This window comes from Pistacia vera, unplaced genomic scaffold (genome assembly GCF_008641045.1).
Source record: "Pistacia vera cultivar Batoury unplaced genomic scaffold, PisVer_v2 Contig292, whole genome shotgun sequence".
Taxonomy (NCBI): domain Eukaryota; kingdom Viridiplantae; phylum Streptophyta; class Magnoliopsida; order Sapindales; family Anacardiaceae; genus Pistacia; species Pistacia vera.
In genome coordinates this window covers 639,532-662,734 of record NW_022196104.1, presented here as the reverse complement: position 1 = coordinate 662,734, position 23,203 = coordinate 639,532, and the positions used below count along the sequence as shown (strand labels likewise).

The window sequence follows — 23,203 nt, the reverse complement described above, 5'->3', positions numbered from 1 at the left end:
ATATAAGTTTATGCAATACCCACCACTTCATATTGCACAGAGGCAACTCCCTCCCTCCCTCTCTCTCTCTCTTTGAATGGGTGTGTTTCTTCTAAAATGGAGATTGGATAAAAAAATAACTTAAAAAAGAAGCATAATGATGAGAATATTTTGGTTCGCTTGTCGTTCGTAATGGCAGAATTGCCTTGACGAGACAATACTGTTTCATACTCCGAGTGCTCTCTCTTCCTTTACTTTTTGCTGTATGTTTCTTCATGTTTGCATGCAGGTTTTAAGCAAATATGACCTTCGGTTTTTTATTATTATTATTATCATCACAGTGTTTGGGTAACGTATATCTCCACTAATCTTTGGGTCTATTGAACACCTTACAAAGGTAATGAGCCAAGTAAGTTACAAGACCTTCAGAATTCAGATAACCCAGGTAAAATCTTACTATCTGACCACAATCTAACCATTTTGATCTTTGTTTAGGGTGTGATTGTGATATTCATCCTTGTCTGTTTTGCTTTGAGAAAGACACATCGGAACGTCATAAGATGGTCAGGCCATCATGTTCAAGTCAGGTAACCAAAACCAAACCATTTTCCCAATGATTTTGTATTTTGAAATTATGGTCTCATAGCTTAACAACATCGATCTTTGTTCATCTAAACAATGAAAAGAGTTTAAAGTCGTAGCTTTCAATATTATTGGTAAATATAATATTTTGAAGTAAGCTGCGGGGTTGCCTTTGCTTCACATTTCAAACAGAAAGCCAATGGCACAGAAAGAGATCTCAAACATCACATCAATGGTGATGCCCAGGTTTTAATTTTTAAACAGTCAATCAAACCTCAAAGAAGAAAGCCTAATTGCAAATTAGAAACGTAAGCAATAAGAGCAAGAAAAAAGAGGCTTCAACTACATTTACAACATGGGAAATTAAAACTTCACTCTTAAGACTCTTTACACATTCATACATACACATTTCTAGCTACATACATTCATGAACCAAAAACAGATGCTAAACTGAGGTACATCTATTTTAGAGACTGATAATATGTAATACACATCACCAGCCCCGCAAGTTTGTTTGCGTTTCTAAAACTTACACGGTACGGTACGAGAACTGTAGTTTTTCTATGACCAACTGTAGACTACCAAGCATTTATTGCACCCAGGTAGAGAAGAAACAAAGTCCAGCAGTAGCTGGGAAACGGCGTTTATGCAGAGCCGCCAAGAGATGAACCATCTTGATTGGCAAAGAAGCGAACAACAACACAAGTAATATTATCTGCGCTGCCTCTCTGATATGCCTCGAGCATCAACCTCTTTGCCGCCTCCTCTGGATCCTGGATTGGTTTAATCATTGCAACAGCTTCCTGAGAAAACCATAAGAGCAGAAGATCAAAGTTAGAAGCAAGAAATATATCTATCATTTAAATTGTCTTGAAAGTCAAATGGATTGTGTACTACTGTTTCACAATAAAAGCATAAAATCCTAAAACAAGTTCAAAGACAATGCATGTCAATATGAATCAAACTAGTCGAGAAAACAAACTCTACCAAATTAAGGGTCATCAAAGAGGGAAAATGAGATTATATTAAAAAGAAAAAGAATTATTGCAAACCTCATTCGTGACAACATCCCACAGTCCATCGCTAGCAAGGATAAGAAACTCAAGAGAACTGTCAATCTTTTCCTCCTGAAATTTTCAGAGATGTCAGTAGCTAAATATGTGCAAACAAAACATAGGAGGAGACAGATAAAGAAAAAATAAGAGCAGTCAGCAAAGTGACGTTTCAAACACAAAAACCAGGTCTAAAATCATGACTTGAGCAAAAAATTTTTTTGGGTCAGATTGTAAGATTATTCTTCAAATTAAGGATCTAGAAACCAAAGATACTCCGGCAATGTTCAAATTAATTTTCTGCATTTCAGGATCCTGTCTAGAGTCTTCAACCACTTTCCCCATCCTTGAAGAACTTAAGATATAAAATCCAGAGACATTAAAAGTAACAATGACAGTTTTATACATTCAGTAAATATTAATTTAAATGCTTATTTAATAAATAGTCAAAAACTCGACCAGTTCCATCTTCTGGTTCATATATCAGCTAATTAGTAACCAGACCTGAATTTCAGGATCAGCAACAACATACTGCTTCAAAAGCCTATCACCAAATGCACGAGAAACTGCAAGAACACCTCCCACTCTCCAAGTTCCTGTTCACATAATTTCAGTCATAAATACCAAAAGTTTAGGTACTTAGCGGGTGGAGAGGAGGGAAGTGGGGTCAGAAAACATAACGATTCTTAGTTAAATGTACTTACCAGCCCACATCACAAATCCACCTGCATCCTCAATCCGTTGCCGTTCATCAGATTGGTCTGGCTTGTGATCTCGAGATACAGCAATAGCTGCAGAAAATCACAATTTTCGCAGAAGTAAATAATGTAGTAATTGAACACTGTAGCAAAATGGCTATCAAACAATTCTCCACCAAAATTATGAAACAGCACAAAGTTCGACTTTATTGTTGTTATAATTACATAAACAACCATAAAGTAGCCAAATAACTAATCAATTGCAACAAGATATTCACACTCTAGTGACAAGAGACTAATCGCAATCAATGCACAGTGATTATATATATATATATATATATATCAAACCCAGGGGAAGCTGAAGCTCATGGCTTGCATTTTGATTTCTAGAGGGAGAGGTGGGTCCACAAAAGTTTTGTAGGTTTGAGAAAGGTAGGTCGTGAAAGAAGATTCTTTTTCCATATAAAAATTGAAATTATTAACTACTGAACTTATTCATCACATGATAATAAATCTACATATGTAGACATGTTGCTGTGTGTATATATAGGTATGTATTCACTTGCATACATACATTATTCTACATGCATAGATACATATGATGCCTATAAGAAAAAAACATAATAAAGGCTAGCACATAGGACTCACAACTTATTTAAAAAAATTACACAATGAGAAAGATAGACCATCAAAACAACACTTAAAACAAATCTGGAAGGAACTCTCACTTTGAAACCCAAGCTCGTGATAGTGACACGATGAATCAGAAAGATTTAAGCTTCTTCAGAAAAGCAAAAGGACCAACACAAATCAAAGTTTCAGTGTCTTACCATTACCACCTCTGCATATAACAGCTCTGGAATCTCCGACATTTGCAACGAGTAAACGATCACCAACAAGGATGGCTGTGGAAGCAGTTGATCCAGCATCCCTATTCTGATTATTTTCTGATTTCAGAAATTCTGAGTCTGTGCGGGTGTATGCGTCAGCTGCAGGGATGGAACAATTTTAGAAAAACAAGAATTCAGTTTGATGAATAACCAAGTAATGTCATATAAATACATGAAGAGTACGAAGTTACTAACCTATAGCTGATTTGGTGTCAGAGATAAACTTTGGGTCCTGGATCAGATTACTGAAAAGGTTTTGCTTCACATACTCAGCAGCTCGTGCACCCCCATGACCTGGAACAACCATTTGGAGCATTACAAATTTTTCAAAACCAGATTATTGAAAAACATGAAGGAGAAATAATGTGAGAAATATATACAAATAGCCATTATCACATGGCTTTCCACTTTTACAAGGCCGTGGCAAGGCATGAGACACCAAGCAATAAAAATTAATCCTAGAGTAGAAACCACCTTGGCATTCAATCTACAATTTACCAATATTGAATCCCTCATTCCAAGCCAAAAACAGACCTCGAGGATGGCTTCAAGTACTGCAACTACATTGTAGCAAATACCCAATACAAGAATCTGCATAAAATCCCTTCAGCCAAACCTCTCCAATAGAAATTAAAACATCTAGATGGAAAAAGATAACTGACCTTATCCTCAGTACAAAAGAAAGGATGAAAACAAGAAGTTAACAAAACTAGAACTAGAAAATACTTGTATATAATTGCAATACAAAACTCAAAGATCAATATAATCTTCATCTCATGCCAAAAATTAGAGGAGATTTACCTCCAGCTGATTAGTGACGATTGACCGTTAATATTCAATAAGACAACAAACTTTTGTGCACTTTACACTTGATGTAAACTAGTTTCATAACTCTCAATTGTAAGGGCATATTACACTAGAAAAAGTAATTTTATCATATTATGACACCAACGCCTTTGATAGTACTACCAGTTAAAAAAGAGGGAGAGAGAGAGTACCATCAAAAACTCCAAAGAGACCAACTATCTCTCCTTCAACACCATCAATTCTTGTTTCATAAAAGTCTTCCATTGAAGACCTTTTCCCTGGAGAACTTGCATATCCATAGCTGAACTTTCCATTTTGACTGTAGTCATAAAAACATGCCACATTAAGGGTCAGTAACATATTGTGCCCTATAACTCTCAGATAACATTGCCCAATATTTTGAGTTCCTTCGCATATTTCATAGCAGTTTCAAGATAAACCAACTGAAGAATTCTCTAATTTTCATCTTGAGCCAAGCTCAAGTCGGGTAGTGTTTGACTGAGTTATATTTGCTCAATTGAAAGAAAATACAACCCTAGGTAAAGCAGAATTACATCATGATAAACTATAAAGAAAATCTTACAGCTAATGTGATTATGGTATACAGTCTCAAAAGGAATTTTGGCCTTCAAAATGAAAAGAAGGTTTCATGTTATACAAACAATTTTACATTACAATTTTATTTTCACTTATGGAAGTCCAGCAATCTGCAAGAGCCAAACATCACTAAGAAACAGTTGGAGTTTTATACAGTAATTTTACAGTCACAAACAAAATGACCATTTATTATACTTTTTATAAGCGAAAAATATGTAGGTAACTTTCAGACAACAAATTTTCATCAGTCAAAAATCATGTCCAAAAATTTAATGAAACATCTAGTTTTCAAAGCCACATGTCCGATCATACGCCAGTACCATGGCTTTCTTAGCTAGAATGTTCAACACAACCGAAAAGTTCAAAAACTGCTTGTTGGATATATAAAGTCAGAAATACAACAAGCTAAAAACTAATATTTTGTTTAACACAGCATGACGTGTTCCTATTTAGAGCGCGACATACTAGTGTTCCACAACAAAATGGAATTAAGCAAAACCAAGAAAATAGGGAACAAAGGGTGACTTTCAAACGCCCAACACGACAAAATGCAATTTGAACACGGGTTTCTCTTATGTCAAATATCAACAAATTGCAAAAAGGAACAGCAAAATGATGTAACATGAGAAGCGTCAGCAAAATGGACAAAAGGAACAGAAAATCAAGAGACCATACGTCAAACCTTTCCAAATTCATGGAGCTTCAAACAGCAATAATTTGCAACCGACAAAATTCCCAAAAAAAGTCAACAAATAAAATCCTGACAATTCCCACAATGAACTTCCCCTCATGCTGTTTCCCTCTAGTTTCATTAGGTTTCTAATGTTTGCTCCTTAATCAAGAGCACAAGCTATAAAACCCCATAAAACCGAGATCTATTCCATGGTTCAGCTAAAACGTAAAGTATATTTTAACAAAATGAACATATAACCCCTGAATTAAACAGGAGTCTGTAAAGGTATAATATACAGCATATAATTAGTAATAAGCAAGACATCAACATTCATAATTCACAATAAATGCATGAAATTTGACACACCATCACAGGTAATTAACATGCAAAGCCAAATCATACCATTTGCAGGACATTAACAAATATAGCAAGTAATCAACAAATAAGCCAATCAAATCAATTTGTAGATCTAATCAAAGATCAGAAATAAACCTAAAGCCGCCGCCGGTAACAGGCGCATCATCAGCATGAACTTGAGCCTGGCTCGAAGACGACAAGACTGAGTTAAGATAGCCCATGTTTTTTGCTCACAATTTCAGTTTGACCGCACTCTTTGATGAAAATTAAGAAAATAATATTAAAAGTAAAATTAACGACAGTGTTTGTTATTAGTCTTTAAAGCTGATTGTATTTGTACATTCGTCAGATCATTTCAAAGTTCACGAATTATCAAGCTGAACCTGCACGTTAACAAAATCAACCAAAAATTAAAACGAAATACACAGATCCTTTGATTTTAATCACGTGTTACAAAATTTTATATCCAAATTTAATCAAACACATTCAGAAAAAATCAGCTAATTAAAGCAAAATATGATAAAACAAAATTGGTAGTGACATAAATGATTACTAGTAAATTGAGAGAGAGTACCTGAAGAAGATAAGAGAAAGGAAATGCCATAACAGTGAGAAAGAATATTAGAGATAGAGAGAGCTAAATAAAAAGGCGTTAAAAGGAAAGAGAGAGAGAAATCAATTCTGTTTCATGTTGGTTTCAGTTTTGGTTTGTTGTGGATTGAAGACGCAAGCACAACAAAAATCAAATAAAAATAATTTTTCTTTTTGAAAAAAAAATTGGAATTGAGGTTTTGGTTTTGCCTTAAAGAGAAACAAAGTAGGTTAGTTGCTTCATGCTAAAAATGGGGGAGAGGTGGTAGTAATACGGGTCGCTGTAGCGCAATTCAAGTTTACGATAGGACTGAGTCAATGCCAAAACGAAAACAGCGAATCGTCTTTATGCGGTGGTTGTATCTGACACGTGGCACACATGCAGAAGAGTTGTAGCGTCATTCGGTTTAATTGTGATGTACAAAGTCAATTTCCCCTCTGCAATTAACAGTTAATCCGAATCTGATCAAAGGGGAACTAACAAAATATTGACTTTCAAATAATTTAAATTTAATTTAAGTAATCCTAATTTTTGGTTAATGGGATGACAAGTGTTGACTGAGTAATTAATTAGGTATTTAAACAAATGGATTATAGTAATTACATATTTGGTAGGCTTATATCATCGCTAATCGATAAATCTAAATCAGTCCAAATCAAATAAGGCCAAAGATTAAAAAAGAAGAATAATATGAATCACCAATTGGCCAAATCATTGAGTGCACTCTTACCATCGTTGCTTGTCTCCACAAATGTAACTAAGAATGATTAAATTACAGATGTTGCCAGATCTTGCTAATTGAACTCACTATTCAAGCTTCTTTTTTTGCACCCTTTTCCTTTCCATCATGGGCAATGTAGTGTGTCAATAAGACATGCCATATGGCAATAAAGCTGATTCATTTTTTTTAATCAATATTTTCATGACTACCACGTGGCACCCATATCAAGTTCAATTTATTACATTTGACTGGTCAAGACATTTTTCTCTTGTTTAATTTTCCACAATTAATTCTCTACCAGACTCAATTCCTGAGTTTTAGTTTAGTTTATTGTAGAAGTTCGATGTTTCACTTATTTTTTGCTTTTTACAATTGAGTGTGTATTCAGGTTCGTTGCCCAAGCCAGGGAAAATAATAAACTATTAAGCAAACCAGACAAAATAGGTTACGAAAGAACTTGTTAAAAGCATATTAATGACTGTAAAGGTGGCACATGGCCCCCGAGAAAAAAGGCTTATAAATTGCTAGAGCTATGGTTTTTCACCACCTTGTGAAGCAGTCTTGATAGAGAGAGCCACAAAGTCTCTGGAAATTTGTGGCTTAAATGCGTTAGTAACGCAGAAATGATGTCTATATTGAATTTATACACCTCTGGCTTCAACGCCATGCGGATGAACATTGCTGTCCACACCTCTGGAGCCAATTCTACCGAGCGCCAGAGAGATTGAAACCCATTAACCACCCTTGTGACCATTGCCTGCCCCTGCAAGATATGAAAATACAGCATCTATAACATTTCTACAAATTCAGTACCTACTTTCTGAGTCTTCAACATAGTCTCTGTTTAAATAAGGACCACAAAGATAATTAGGCAGGGGGACTGTAAATGAAATTAATAAGATGAAATTATTCAAACCTCAGGCCGCTGAGTATTCCTTGCTTTAGTTTTCTCATCCAAAATGCAACCAAAAACTTCCACCTGCAAAAAAGCATCAGCTGCACTAAGAATATCCCGGAGCAGGAACACCCGTACCCTCTGACCCTTTTCAGATAAAATAAATAGTAAAAGATCTTCAGTGGCAGAAACAACAGCACGCATGTCAAATGATTTCCATTCCAACGGACTTGAAATATTATCTTCAGAATCACCAGATGACTCAGATGCTTGTTCAGATATTGCAGATATCTGAAAGAAGATGGATTCATTTCAAATGTTATCTGAAATAGCTAGCACGTACTGGTCCAGTGTAAAGTGAACTGGTCTCCACATAATTAAAATTTTAAAAAGGAAAAAAATAAAGAGGAAAGATGACCTACCAGACGCTCTAGTCGATTCCATCTAATCGAACCATTATTACGGATGAGAAGTTCCCGTAAAATTCTTCTCATATCAGGATTTGGGTCAGCCAAAAGCCTTCCTATGACAAAAGGGTATGCACTCTCAACAACTTTAAAATCAGGATCTAGAACTTTAGCTGTGCCCTCTAGTGAACCAAGAGCTCTTATCACCAGGGCATAGTCAGGGGGAAGAGACAAATTAAATTCGTACATAACATCATATAGTTGCTCCATTATTCCCTGAATTCCAAACAAAAAAATTAGGAGCGTCATTATTTACTTCAAGAATTTACAGAACCTTCACATTCACTTTTCAGTATTAAAGCATCAGTAAGATACTGATTGTAAATGTACCGACAACCATAATAAGGCTCAGGCTGAAAAACTCATTTGTTGGAGTGAAGATGCATCCAAATAGTATTGATCATAAAACTCAAGCCAGTGGGTGATCCGGTAAACATACACACCTTTTTTTAAAGCATAAAAATAAGATGATAGAACAAAACTGTGCACAACATATGGATTGACATTACTAATTATTGAAGAAAATATATTTCCACATTTGAATTGGCAATGTTAGAAGCAAAAAGAATTTTAAACTTGAAAAAAAAAAAAAAATGAAGTTAAACACCAAGTGGCAGTACAGCTTTATCACATACTTCTATCATTTATAATAAATACAGATTATTCCTGATTCTGCAGAGTGTAACAATAGAGATGGATCCTTTGATGTGCTTAAAACTCCTATGCTGATTTTATTCATATAGAGAAAACTGGGGTGACTTGTACAACCCCTTTACAATTCAAAATAAAAAGGGACAGAAACTACAAGAACAAACCTGAAAATCATTAGATTGCCGAGTTCCACCACCAAAAGATGCACGCAATGCCTCTGCAACAGATTGTATATCAACCTCTTCAGGAATAAATCCCAAAGAAAGAAAGTCATTTGCCAAACCCAGGGAGTCACGATTAACAAAGTGCACCAGCTGAAAGAGACAGAATCAACACATACATGATCTCAGGGCCTCTGGCAATGAATAGCACAGCACAACTACATCCAGCATCATCATATAGAGAAGAAAGCATTTCAATAATGAGAACTACTGACAATACTGCAGACGTCCAATTTTAATGGCAGAGAACTTGAAAAGAAAACCAAAACAAAAGGAAAACAATAACATTGTTTGCATTTCCAAAGGAATTAGATACTGGAAAAGGGAGACTGCATACATTTAGGATCCATTCAATGCATTTATATCATATCATGTCATAGAACGTGCAGTATATTTGCATATTACAATAAGATATCTTGAAAATGAAAATAAAAATAAAAATTAAATACACAACAAAAATTCATTTGACAGAACTTCCATGGTAGATTCTCATTCAAACATGCCTTACAACTTGAATAAGCCCACTCGATAATGACGAGGAATATCACCCATCATTCCAAAGTCAAAATAGGCAATGGATCCTCATCAATGGCAACAAGATTTCCGGATGAGGATCAGCATGGAAAAATCCTACCTCAAGCAACTGTCTAAAGAGCGTATAATCCCTATGAAGCCAAATAAAAAAAATATTAAATTAGGTTACGTCACATGTACTTGAGTTGAGACCATGCACAATATTAAACTCACCGAAAGTATTTAAAGTGCACACCAAGAGAAAATACACACACACATGAATTTTGTAAAAGCTAATGAGGGAGCTTATTATGTTTTACCTGGTCGATTAGTTTCCTCCTGTCTAAAGTGGCCCTCCTCAGGCCCCTCTCATCTGTAAGCTTAATTCCATCTATCCATTCATTGTAAGAACAGCTTTCGTGTAAGCTCCCAGTGTATCTTTGGTACTTTAACACAGTTCCCTTTCTTGGATTTAAAAGCATTTGGACCAGAAGCTTTTCTATCTCTCTTTTGTTCATTACCTGTCAACCATAAGGAGCAATTTATAAACCTTACCTCCACGCTTTACGGAGAGTGTATGGAAACAAAACTTAACAGTTTCAGACATGCAAAGTGGGAAGGGTGTATCACCCAGAAAAATAAAAGTAGGCTGAAGAAAAGTGTCAATCACCCAGAACCCCATCCAAAACAATGATTTCTGAGAAAAACAGCAGCCCAACACTTGATATAACTTTAAAAAGGGGAAAAAGTTTTGTGGTTCAAAAATGGCATACGTCTTCAGTAATACAATCCCAAGTGCATATTTATCTTGGCAACTTTTCCTTAACCATTAAAATTTAAAAAAAAAAAAAAAAAAAAAAAAAAAAAAAAGAGGAAGGAGAAGAATTAGCCTCTCAAATACAATACAAGATAAGCCGCTTTCAAGATATCTATCAGCTTTCTGAACATGGCATACAGGTAAAAATGTTTTGAGATGGGCTGAACAAGAGATGCTTAGTCAATTAAGAAGCCTAACATAAATTTCAAAAGTTTCAAATTATATACTATGATTTCAGTCAACCATGCAGCCTCATGTAAATGGCAGAAGTGTTAAATATAAACCATGACTTCAGTATCCACATAGGATTCTAACTCACAGCGGAAAATATATCAAATCAAAACTCATGCAAACTACAAAAAAAAATGCAGCAACTACAACAGGTGGAAGAACTTACATGGGTAGCAACCATAAAGAGAAGCAAAACGTTCAGCATTTTTCCCTTCTTGTATGTAATCAATTTCATCAAACATGTGCCTTACCTGTGCATTCAAGAGAGACCTGAAGATGTCCATAAGGATGCACATCACATTAAAGAAAATGTAATGGAAAGCTAGAGAAACCAATATGAAAAAGAACAGTTATAGATCATATGACCCAATATTTCTCCAGATATCTATAACCTTATTTAGTTCTAAGTTTCTAATAGAGATACATGGGACACATGAACTATCATACAATAATAAAGACGATGTCAGATCTATAGACCCTCGTCTGGGTCACTAATAATTCATTTTAATCCATGTAATGTAATCAAATTTATTTCAGCATTTGATCTCTTATAATTAAACCAGTTTTCCCAGCCATTTTTCTGCATATTTTAAAATATTACTTTTCACAGCAAATTTATCTAATTCTTTTTAGATATATGGTAGTTTAGCATCACTTAAATTAGTTATTGAAACTTAATTATTACTTAGAAATACTTCCAATGCAATTACCATTACCCAACACAAGTATAAAACCTGTGATTTATTTCTCCAGCTCTTCAAGCTATAACAAAATGGGTACTATGTCTTGCAAAGGTGGTGAATGTGAAGTGACATCACAGAGTGGTCTAATAGCATATGGCCAGAAACACTTGACATTCCATCTATTAAGCCACAATCAAGTCATCCACAATAAGAACCTCAAACTACTGCTTCTTATCTAACAAATTCCTTCAGAATATTTGAAGCACATGGTGCCTCCATTACTTTTCAAGTATCTAATGCATGATTTTTGCAGCGATAGACTTCTTAACATTTTTGACAAATGTCGAAATTCACAAATGACAACAGAAATCATTATAATATAGGCAAAATGTTTATACACTAGAGGTACAAATACTCACCATCTCATTCACTGCAACTAACAGATCTTTACGGGCCTTAGCAAATCGCTTTAATTGACCCCCAATCATATTAAATAACAGAGCATCAAGGGTCAATGAAAGCAACATACCAGGCCTCTGTACTTTAACAGCTACCAGTTCTCCAGAATGCAAGTGAGCTGCAAGACTTGAAGTGACAAAAGGATACATTTACCTTGAGTTTCACCAAAGATTATACTGTGCAAATCAATGCATAACAGAGAGAAATATAACAATAAAAACAGATTGAAGGTATATAACCTTCCTATCAAAAGACTCTCGAACCTTTATACACCTGTCCCAACGATGCTGCTGCGATAGGCTCTGGGCTAATATCAGCAAAAAATTTTGAAACTTCAACACCCAACTGAGTTTCAATAGATTTGATTGCAACATCAGTAGGAAATGGGGGTATTTGGTCCTGGCAGTAAAAGAGAAGTTTTTGACTATAAGAATAACAGAAACAAGGAAACTGCAAAAGAATCATGTCATGTAAGAATAAAAAGTTTGATGATATAATGAACTAGTAAAGAAGCTAATTAGAAAGCTGTCAAACCTGTAACTTAGCAAGCTCTTGGCAATATACAGTTGGCAATATATCTGGTCTTGTGCTAAGCGCCTGCCCAAGCTGCGAATTTTATATAAGATTAGATCAAACTTCTGCATTTTTTTCCAAAAGAAGTTTGAGAACAAACCAATGCATTAACATACTCTATCCATGTAAACCATTTGTCCTCACTCCATTCCGCAGCCATCATACATGGGAGAATTGATATTAAGAAACAAAAATAAGAAAATACAGAAGCTTACATATCTGAGTTGAGTTTATTGGAGGAAGGAGAAAAGTTCCAAGTCAAATGTGTCATAGGAGTTCAAAGAAAAATTTCAACATGAAAAGAAAACAATTACTCTGGTCAGAACTATCAGCATATCTATTGTACAAGAAAAAAGAAACTTGCCTTGATATAAAAAGGCCCCAAGCGGATTAGGGTTTCACAAAACTGCAATGAATCGCACAAATTACAGTAAATTTCAAAGTTTAAGGTTCTGTCTTTCCACAATCAAATTAGAAATTTCACATATCATAGCCAGTAAAATTTCACATGTCATAGCTAGTAATCTTACTGCCTCAACCATCCTAAGATTGTACTAAAAGAAATTCAAACATATGGTTTATCAAACCAGTATTAGTTTTCAGAACAAAAACTATAAGCAATTACCATGACAGCACGCTTATTGATGTCATGAATGAAGAATTGCCAAATGGTCAACTTCAAAACATGGAATGAGATGATTGCTGCTCTATACAAAGCCAAGAATGGACCAAAACGATAAGCAATGGAAGCTTTTTCGGAGCTATAAGCTCCAAGAGCAACCCCAAATTTACTTTCCAGTGATTCCTTTCTCCACCTTGCATATTCTGCCGATGGCCTTTCACCATGAACACTGGTCGTAGAATATCTGCGCAAAGCTAACTAAGCTTAATCACACAATCATGGAACTAAATGCTACATATTTACACCTATTGAAGATGCCACAGACTTACAATTTTTTTTGCCAACAGTATGATGGAAACCAAAAATCCTCTCTTCTTGCAAATCCAATGTATTCCAGATCTTCCAATGCTAAACATTTCTGTAAATCATATTTAAAGGTGCTACAACGAGGTAAAGCTGCACGAGGAATCAATTGGTAAAAATAAAACCTACAGGTCTCCATGCACGGAATATCAAACCAATACATCTCCATAATGCACAACTATATACATGACTAAATTTTGGTAGTTACTATTTCAACCAATTACAAGCAGAAGGTACATTAAATCTCTCGCGATGTAGTTACCACAAATCTAAGTGAGTCCATAAATAAAACGAAATGCTAATGAATATCTTAAATAACCAAACTAAAAATAAGACAACGAAGTATCGCAATGCTTGAATTTTTTTTTAAAAAAAAAAGAAGTATACAAAATCAAAATAAAGAAGAAGCAGTAAAAGCAAAAGCTAATATATTAATGAACTCAACTCAGTCCACTCATCTTTTTGGTTCCTGATAAAAAAAAAAAAAAAAAGAGTATGAAAATGATCACACATTCAGCGTTTCTTTATTTATAATTTGGTCTCAGACTCTCAGTCATGCCTTAGATAACTGAAAATAGAAACGTAATCTACGGTTCCTCTAATTTAACAATACTTTCTCTGCTATCAAATGAAAGGCAAAAGATGATAAACATAATAATGATAATTTAGAAAAGACTTGAAGAAAGAGTGAAAATGAGGAGCATTACTAGTGGAAGGCAATATGAAGCGGCGACGACGGTTGAGACTCGCAAAGACATTCCTCATTGGCTAAAATTGTAACGTTCATGAAACGAAATGTATGGAGTAGTTGAGTTCAAGCACCATCGGAAATATCCAGTGCGCAGAAATTGTTTGTTAAAATGCGCCAGTGGTAAAAGTCTGTTCAGCAATATGAAGCGGTAAAGGACGAGTACTGAGAGGCAGACTAAGAGAGTACGGTTATGTTTGAGAATTAATAGTATAATGACACGTATTGCTAGATGGCGCCTCCAGCGAACACCAAGCTACTGCCTCGCTCACTGAGATTTACAATTCGGGGAGCTGATTTTGTTGTAGTGTCATTATGTCGTCAAATATACGTGAAAGTAAGTGATAAATATTAAAATATAATTTATAATTTAAGGTATGATATTTTATCATAAAAAAAAATATATATATATATTAAGGTTAGCATAGACCCGACCCAACCACTTAGAGTTAGAGGAACCTAACCGCCCGTCTAAAATGGGTAGCTTCAGCTTTCTTGGTTGAGTGAATTTCAAAACTAGGGCCTTTTTAAGGTAGGGCGTACTGCGCATTGTCCTATTCGGCCCTTTGTTCTCGTTCTAAAATTTCTATTTCAAGCTTTCACTCGACAAATGGCGAATGAGCAACAGCTTTTGCGGCCATGGTTCCTCGACTTGGTGCCATACATGGTCGTTTTATTAATTGCTGCTCATGTCCTCGCTTTGGTACTCTCGATAATTACTCCACTTTAATTAGCAATGAACTTCTTTAGATTTCATCGAAATAGATCATTGATCTGTTTTTTTTCTTTGGTATTTACATGATTTAGGTTTACTGGATTTATAGATTAGCTACTGAAAGACAGCCTCAGCGACGAAAGGCTCACTAAACCTACACTTCAATATAGAGAAAGGTTTGTTTTACCATTTAATAATTGCGTTTTTGTTATTTTTTTCGTACTAAATTCAAGCTGTTTAAGCTTGAATATTAATTGATTTTTGCTTCGTGTTTGGTTTGCTAATAAGCTTGGATGTGGATAGTGAGCTTGGTTTAAAATGGTGATCTATGTAAAATTTGATTGTTCTTCGAATGCTGATTGCCATTTTGGTTAAGTTATCGTGTTGATTTGTAACAGAACTAAGAAACTGAAATTTCCATTGGTTATACCATTATCTTCTAATGCTATTATGCTTGTTGATATTACTTTTCAAGAATTGAAATGATTTTAATTTCAAGATATTTTTCATACTTTTAAGAACTATGGTTGGCCTAAGAGGCCTGATGAGTTGGTGCTGTTTCAGTTACTTTTACCACCAATCAAGCTCTTATGTTGCATGATCCGATATGAAATTGGTGATATTTTTCTTAATAAGCTTGGTAGAGGTAGTAATTCAATGGCTCTTATTTTCATTTTCATGATAACTGCTTGTGAACATTATTTACTTAAGATAAAAATATTGAAAATCAAAGTTTTGAATTTCTCAAGATTTTCACATGGACATGATAATATGTTAACGTAAGATGCATGATTAACTGTTGGTCTGTGTTACTTTGAATAAGTATGTGGGATTACTTATTTGAATAAATGAAGAAGAAACTCTACTCCGTATCTCTGGATAAAACATTATGAAGAAGAAAGTCTACTCCATATCTCTGGATAAAACATTACAAAATGATTTTGTTTCAAGCATGCAGAAGCCCTTTTTTCTACGAAACCTACAACCACATTGGTTTTGAGTCTTAGTTGTGATACAGAATTGTTGGTTCTTAATTTAATTGACTTTTTATAAAAAAATTTGTAACAATGAACGGGGCTGTGTTTCACTTCCTCTGGACTCCTATCAAGGATGGATTTATCTGCTTATTTAGTCAAACTGAGTTCATCGTCTATAAAGAATACGAAAGTCGGAACACTAGTCTCAATTAAGTTATGCATTCTGTGGATTTTGATATGGTCACTTCTCTCTTATTTCCGTCAAGGTCCGATTTATAATTACTGTTTATTTAATCAAACTAAGTCCATTATCTATAAAGACTGCCAAAAACTGGATACTAGTCTCCATAAATTTATATTTATTCATGAATTTGTTGGAATACTTATTGGAAATGTACGAAGAGGAAAGTTCACAACGTAACTCTTGATAAAATGTTATGAAATAATTTGTCTAAAGCTTGAAGAAGCTACTTTTCCAGTGAAACCTAGAATCACATTAGCTATTAAATTTTAGTTGTGATACATATTATTGTTTCTAGATTTCATTGATTTTTTCCCCTCTTCTTCTTATAACCATGGATGGGACCATGTCTCTCTTCTCCCTTTATTCTCATTAAAGATAGATTTATAATTACTGTGTATCTAATCAAATTAAGTCAAACACCTATAAAGAATACCAGAAACTAGATTTCTAGTCTCAATTGAGTTATGTATTCTGTGAACATTGATATGGTGTAAAGTTTGGATATGTGCCCTCCCTCCTCCCTCTTTAACAATTACCATCTCTTGGAATTGGTACAAAGAATATTGACCTCATTACCATGCAAAAATTAGACTCTTCAGCTACTTTAATCTTCAAGCGATTGGAACCAACTATATTTTTACATTATGTTTACAGGAAGTTCTTTCATCCAATCCTGAGTATGATTCTATCTAGAGAGGGTTTTTACAACACTGTAACAGGCTGCAATTCTCTTCTGTGGAGCTAAGTTCTCTTTGTATCAGATTGTGCTACTTATTCCTTGTCTGTACATTGTTTCTTTGGAGGATCTTGCTTTGACTTCATGTATACTCACTTGAATTGCTCACTTATCATTGCTGTTATACATAAAAACAGGCAGAATGGTCCAAGTGTTATCTTTGGTCTTTCTGTTGTTTACCCAAGACATGCATGCACTTGTGCACATGTATAACTTTTCGTAGTTCTATATAGTAATCACATGATTTAATGGGACTAGGTTTGGAGATCATATGAATTGAGCTGGTTTACTTGATTTTCCAGTTTAAAGTAATTATCAGAGATAATTGTAAACATTTATTCTACTTGTGCACTGAAATTGTTTTTAATCTGTTGACATGCTTAGTGTTATAAACGTGATGAGCAACTCCTAGTGAAGTAGAGATGACATTGAGTTAGAATGAATTTTTATTTTCGAAAAGGTGCACAACTGAAGATGTCTGCACCATGGTCGAATTGTAGTGCTTGGTTAGTTTCAAAGCGATATACTAGGTGGTATATGATGATTTATGATGGGTGAAACAGTTGGACGAAAATCTAGTATATGAGATAAGCTTGTGGGTGACCTTTTGAGGGTTATCTGGTGAAGAAAAAGAAAACATAAAGGGAAAGGAAAAGCTTGCTCATTTACTGAGTCTCATCAATATTCCTCACCGTTCCATCAAAAAGTAGACAAAAATCCTGCTATTCTACTGTAGTCCTTAGCTCTCAGCTTTAACAAGAAGATTACTTAAAATAAAATTTCCACAAGCAAGGGGCAGACCTCTCTACAGTGGTTCATACATGGTAGGACGGGTGGGGGTTGACTAAAGATCAACTGAATTTGAAGCGCTTGACCTCTCACTACCTTCTATTATGGGCATAGAGTAAATCTACACTTTGGATGGTTCATAATTTTTCAAATATGGGTAATTGAGGCTTTAATTATTTGATAGCATTTAGACATATAATAATGGTGACAGCTATTATATTATGTCAAAATCTAGTGGTTACCTATATTTAGTAGAATTAGTTTAGTGACTATCTTTGTTGTGGGAAGAAAATTGACATGCAAATTATTTATGAATTGTAAGTTAAGCTCTAGTAACCAAAATAGCAAGTGAAGTTTGCGCGAAGTACAGATGAGCTTGAGCATAAATTTTGCTTCTCTTTCTGTGTAGATGGTTATAGTAAGCAAGATCCCTTTCCACGGTAGGTTGAATGCTGGAATTTCCATTTCTGGAGGGTAGCGTATCACTGTATTACAAGGGGGTGGCAGATTAGGTAAATATTATATGTGGATATGATTACTTTTGAGATATTGGACGGTAGAAAGTAGAGAAAAGATTATAAATACTACTATCTGTAAAGCATGATGGAAATTTGATTAAAAAAAATATATATATATATTAAGGTTAGCATAGACCCGACCCAACCACTTAGAGTTAGAGGAACCTAACCGCCCGTCTAAAATGGGTAGCTTCAGCTTTCTTGGTTGAGTGAATTTCAAAACTAGGGCCTTTTTAAGGTAGGGCGTACTGCGCATTGTCCTATTCGGCCCTTTGTTCTCGTTCTAAAATTTCTATTTCAAGCTTTCACTCGACAAATGGCGAATGAGCAACAGCTTTTGCGGCCATGGTTCCTCGACTTGGTGCCATACATGGTCGTTTTATTAATTGCTGCTCATGTCCTCGCTTTGGTACTCTCGATAATTACTCCACTTTAATTAGCAATGAACTTCTTTAGATTTCATCGAAATAGATCATTGATCTGTTTTTTTTCTTTGGTATTTACATGATTTAGGTTTACTGGATTTATAGATTAGCTACTGAAAGACAGCCTCAGCGACGAAAGGCTCACTAAACCTACACTTCAATATAGAGAAAGGTTTGTTTTACCATTTAATAATTGCGTTTTTGTTATTTTTTTGGTACTAAATTCAAGCTTTTTAAGCTTGAATATTAATTGATTTTTGCTTCGTGTTTGGTTTGCTAATAAGCTTGGATGTGGATAGTGAGCTTGGTTTAAAATGGTGATCTATGTAAAATTTGATTGTTCTTCGAATGCTGATTGCCATTTTGGTTAAGTTATCGTGTTGATTTGTAACAGAACTAAGAAACTGAAATTTCCATTGGTTATACCATTATCTTCTAATGCTATTATGCTTGTTGATATTACTTTTCAAGAATTGAACTGATTTTAATTTCAAGATATTTTTCATACTTTTGAGAACTATGGTTGGCCTAAGAGGCCTGATGAGTTGGTGCTGTTTCAGTTACTTTTACCACCAATCAAGCTCTTATGTTGCATGATCCGATATGAAATTGGTGATATTTTTCTTAATATGCTTGGTAGAGGTAGTAATTCAATGGCTCTTATTTTCATTTTCATGATAACTGCTTGTGAACATTATTTACTTAAGATAAAAATATTGAAAATCAAAGTTTTGAATTTCTCAAGATTTTCACATGGACATGATAATATGTTAACGTAAGATGCATGATTAACTGTTGGTCTGTGTTACTTTGAATAAGTATGTGGGATTACTTATTTGAATAAATGAAGAAGAAACTCTACTCCGTATCTCTGGATAAAACATTATGAAGAAGAAAGTCTACTCCATATCTCTGGATAAAACATTACAAAATGATTTTGTTTCAAGCATGCAGAAGCCCTTTTTTCTACGAAACCTACAACCACATTGGTTTTGAGTCTTAGTTGTGATACAGAATTGTTGGTTCTTAATTTAATTGACTTTTTATAAAAAAATTTGTAACAATGAACGGGGCTGTGTTTCACTTCCTCTGGACTCCTATCAAGGATGGATTTATCTGCTTATTTAGTCAAACTGAGTTCATCGTCTATAAAGAATACGAAAGTCGGAACACTAGTCTCAATTAAGTTATGCATTCTGTGGATTTTGATATGGTCACTTCTCTCTTATTTCCGTCAAGGTCCGATTTATAATTACTGTTTATTTAATCAAACTAAGTCCATTATCTATAAAGACTGCCAAAAACTGGATACTAGTCTCCATAAATTTATATTTATTCATGAATTTGTTGGAATACTTATTGGAAATGTACGAAGAGGAAAGTTCACAACGTAACTCTTGATAAAATGTTATGAAATAATTTGTCTAAAGCTTGAAGAAGCTACTTTTCCAGTGAAACCTAGAATCACATTAGCTATTAAATTTTAGTTGTGATACATATTATTGTTTCTAGATTTCATTGATTTTTTCCCCTCTTCTTCTTATAACCATGGATGGGACCATGTCTCTCTTCTCCCTTTATTCTCATTAAAGGTAGATTTATAATTACTGTGTATCTAATCAAATTAAGTCAAACACCTATAAAGAATACCAGAAACTAGATTTCTAGTCTCAATTGAGTTATGTATTCTGTGAACATTGATATGGTGTAAAGTTTGGATATGTGCCCTCCCTCCTCCCTCTTTGACAATTACCATCTCTTGGAATTGGTACAAAGAATATTGACCTCATTACCATGCAAAAATTAGACTCTTCAGCTACTTTAATCTTCAAGCGATTGGAACCAACTATATTTTTACATTATGTTTACAGGAAGTTCTTTCATCCAATGCTGAATATGATTCTATGTAGAGAGGGTTTTTACAACACTGTAACAGGCTGCAATTCTCTTCTGTGGAGCTAAGTTCTCTTTGTATCAGATTGTGCTACTTATTCCTTGTCTGTACATTGTTTCTCTGGAGGATCTTGCTTTGACTTCATGTATACTCACTTGAATTGCTCACTTATCATTGTTGTTATACATAAAAACAGGCAGAATGGTCCAAGTGTTATCTTTGGTCTTTCTGTTGTTTACCCAAGACATGCATGCACTTGTGCACATGTGTAACTTTTCGTAGTTCTATATAGTAATCACATGATTTAATGGGACTAGGTTTGGAGATCATATGAATTGAGCTGGTTTACTTGATTTTCCAGTTTAAAGTAATTATCAGAGATAATTGTAAACATTAATTCTACTTGTGCACTGAATTTTTTTTTAATCTGTTGACATGCTTAGTGTTATAAACGTGATGAGCAACTCCTAGTGAAGTAGAGATGACATTGAGTTAGAATGAATTTTTATTTTCGAAAAGGTGCACAACTGAAGATGTCTGCACCATGGTCGAATTGTAGTGCTTGGTTAGTTTCAAAGCGATATACTAGGTGGTATATGATGATTTATGATGGGTGAAACAGTTGGACGAAAATCTAGTATATGAGATAAGCTTGTGGGTGACCTTTTGAGGGTTATCTGGTGAAGAAAAAGAAAACATAAAGGGAAAGGAAAAGCTTGCTCATTTACTGAGTCTCATCAATATTCCTCACCGTTCCATCAAAAAGTAGACAAAAATCCTGCTATTCTACTGTAGTCCTTAGCTCTCAGCTTTAACAAGAAGATTACTTAAAATAAAATTTCCACAAGCAAGGGGCAGACCTCTCTACAGTGGTTCATACATGGTAGGACGGGTGGGGGTTGACTAAAGATCAACTGAATTTGAAGCGCTTGACCTCTCACTACCTTCTATTATGGGCATAGAGTAAATCTACACTTTGGATGGTTCATAATTTTTCAAATATGGGTAATTGAGGCTTTAATTATTTGATAGCATTTAGACATATAATAATGGTGACAGCTATTATATTATGTCAAAATCTAGTGGTTACCTATATTTAGTAGAATTAGTTTAGTGACTATCTTTGTTGTGGGAAGAAAATTGACATGCAAATTATTTATGAATTGTAAGTTAAGCTCTAGTAACCAAAATAGCAAGTGAAGTTTGCGCGAAGTACAGATGAGCTTGAGCATAAATTTTGCTTCTCTTTCTGTGTAGATGGTTATAGTAAGCAAGATCCCTTTCCACGGTAGGTTGAATGCTGGAATTTCCATTTCTGGAGGGTAGCGTATCACTGTATTACAAGGGGATGGCAGATTAGGTAAATATTATATGTGGATATGATTACTTTTGAGATATTGGACGGTAGAAAGTAGAAAAAAGATTATAAATACTACTATCTGTAAAGCATGATGGAAATTTGATTAAAAAAATTGTGAATTTGTCTTTTATGATCAAGCGGTTTGTGTTGGTGGGTATTTTCCTGATTCCTAACTTTTGTGTCTTCAGTTTTTTCTTTTGTTTTTATGTACAAATCAAGTTATTTACACTCTAATTAATTAACCAAAAGAGACAAAAACGAAGCCATCATATCTTAGGTCATCAAGGGGATAGTTAATTGTGAAGATGCCAACAAACTTATGGTCATTGATCTCTAATTTTGAACACATATGGGCGAACAATAACTATGTTCTTATAAAATATTCCGTAAATTAATAGTGTATTAAACAACTTAAATATTGAGTGATCTCGTGGAGACATTTAATAATTGTACATACTACATAGCCGTTGTGAGTTGGTATTGTCATATAATACAGCTGCCACACTGCAACATGATGTCGTTTGACACTGCCACGTGTCATAAAATAGCTCTACTGTGGCATGTGTGATTTAACTGAGTTACCCAATCCGTTCATTCGCATCATTAATGTCTATACTGCCTTAATTACTCTTCCCACGTGTCGTTATCTTGATCGTCAACATCGATGAAGTCAACAACTACAACAAAAACAAAATCAAAAGCATGTTTGTGAAAATTATCGTCCCACTCCAACTTCGTTTACTCTAAACCGACTTCACAATTCGCCCCAACTGCATCACCCTAAATTACTTAATTGCCATACCTTTTTTCTCCTCGTGCTCTAAGATAAAAAAATATTTTATAATAAAAGTAAGGTCCCTATTCTTTACAGTTCAGGACTGACTGAGGTGGGGCCATGCAACTCACTAACGCAGCATTATTAAGGATTGCCACGCTGTGCTAAAGCATAAGATTATAGAATAATAAACCTTCATTAGGGTCCTTTGTGCCGAAAGGGAGGATAAAAAAAAGAAAAAAAAAAAGGATTATAATTATCTCAATGGTCCCTCAACTGATTTGGTTAGTCATGACTCATAAGTATAAAATTGATCGTTGACCAATTTATTTACGGTAATTCCTATAATAATCAGTTAAAAAGATTCTTAAAAAATAAATTATAGTAACAAATTATAGAAGGACATTATTAATTAAGGAACAATGTTTAATGAAACAATAAAAAAGGAGACATAAGTTTTAAAATAACTTTAAAAGAGATAAAATATTGTAAAAAATAGTTAGATTTAACATTTTTTAACTGTAAAAATGCCATTTGATAAAGTGTAGTATTTTATAATTTTAAAATATGTTTAGTTAA

General features: G+C 34.4%; 3 protein-coding genes and 1 long non-coding RNA gene across 5 annotated transcripts; 2 read left to right on the top strand and 2 right to left on the bottom strand.

Annotated features, from left to right (window-relative positions):
- Positions 1-772: 772 nt before the first annotated feature.
- Positions 773-6,529, bottom strand: LOC116134869 (probable protein phosphatase 2C 59). The gene is made up of 9 exons (XM_031420544.1): positions 6,210-6,529; positions 5,771-6,018; positions 4,200-4,327; positions 3,397-3,495; positions 3,142-3,300; positions 2,318-2,404; positions 2,118-2,209; positions 1,614-1,688; positions 773-1,364 (listed from the first exon to the last, which is right to left on the bottom strand). Exons 2-9 carry the CDS (start codon positions 5,854-5,856, stop codon positions 1,206-1,208), a joined length of 885 nt encoding a protein of 294 aa, XP_031276404.1. The 5' UTR covers positions 5,857-6,018; positions 6,210-6,529; the 3' UTR covers positions 773-1,205.
- Positions 6,530-7,370: 841 nt separating this feature from the next.
- LOC116134834 (uncharacterized protein slr1919) lies at positions 7,371-14,452 on the bottom strand. Its single transcript, XM_031420481.1, is given in 17 exon segments — positions 7,371-7,711; positions 7,865-8,134; positions 8,266-8,526; positions 9,126-9,275; positions 9,398-9,401; positions 9,694-9,765; positions 9,767-9,827; positions 9,994-10,097; positions 10,099-10,216; positions 10,910-10,994; positions 11,846-12,003; positions 12,149-12,284; positions 12,420-12,491; positions 12,823-12,864; positions 13,084-13,324; positions 13,410-13,536; positions 14,151-14,452. Coding segments are annotated over 17 exon segments (2,208 nt in total). The 5' UTR covers positions 14,209-14,452; the 3' UTR covers positions 7,371-7,462.
- Positions 14,453-14,632: 180 nt separating this feature from the next.
- LOC116134976 lies at positions 14,633-17,253 on the top strand. Its single transcript, XR_004128825.1, has 3 exons — positions 14,633-14,894; positions 14,999-15,082; positions 16,782-17,253. It is a non-coding gene; the product is annotated as an uncharacterized LOC116134976 (long non-coding RNA).
- A 1,064-nt stretch (positions 17,254-18,317) lies between these two features.
- On the top strand, positions 18,318-20,484 carry LOC116134992. Of its 2 annotated transcripts, XM_031420676.1 has the most exons (3): positions 18,318-18,579; positions 18,684-18,767; positions 20,467-20,484. In XM_031420676.1, exons 1-2 carry the CDS (start codon positions 18,487-18,489, stop codon positions 18,741-18,743), a joined length of 153 nt encoding a protein of 50 aa, XP_031276536.1. In that variant the 5' UTR covers positions 18,318-18,486; the 3' UTR covers positions 18,744-18,767; positions 20,467-20,484. The 2 variants fall into 2 exon arrangements, with proteins under 2 accessions (XP_031276536.1, XP_031276535.1); XM_031420675.1 differs by lacking the exon at positions 20,467-20,484 and having other exon boundaries at positions 18,684-19,031.
- The last annotated feature ends 2,719 nt before the right edge of the window (positions 20,485-23,203 follow it).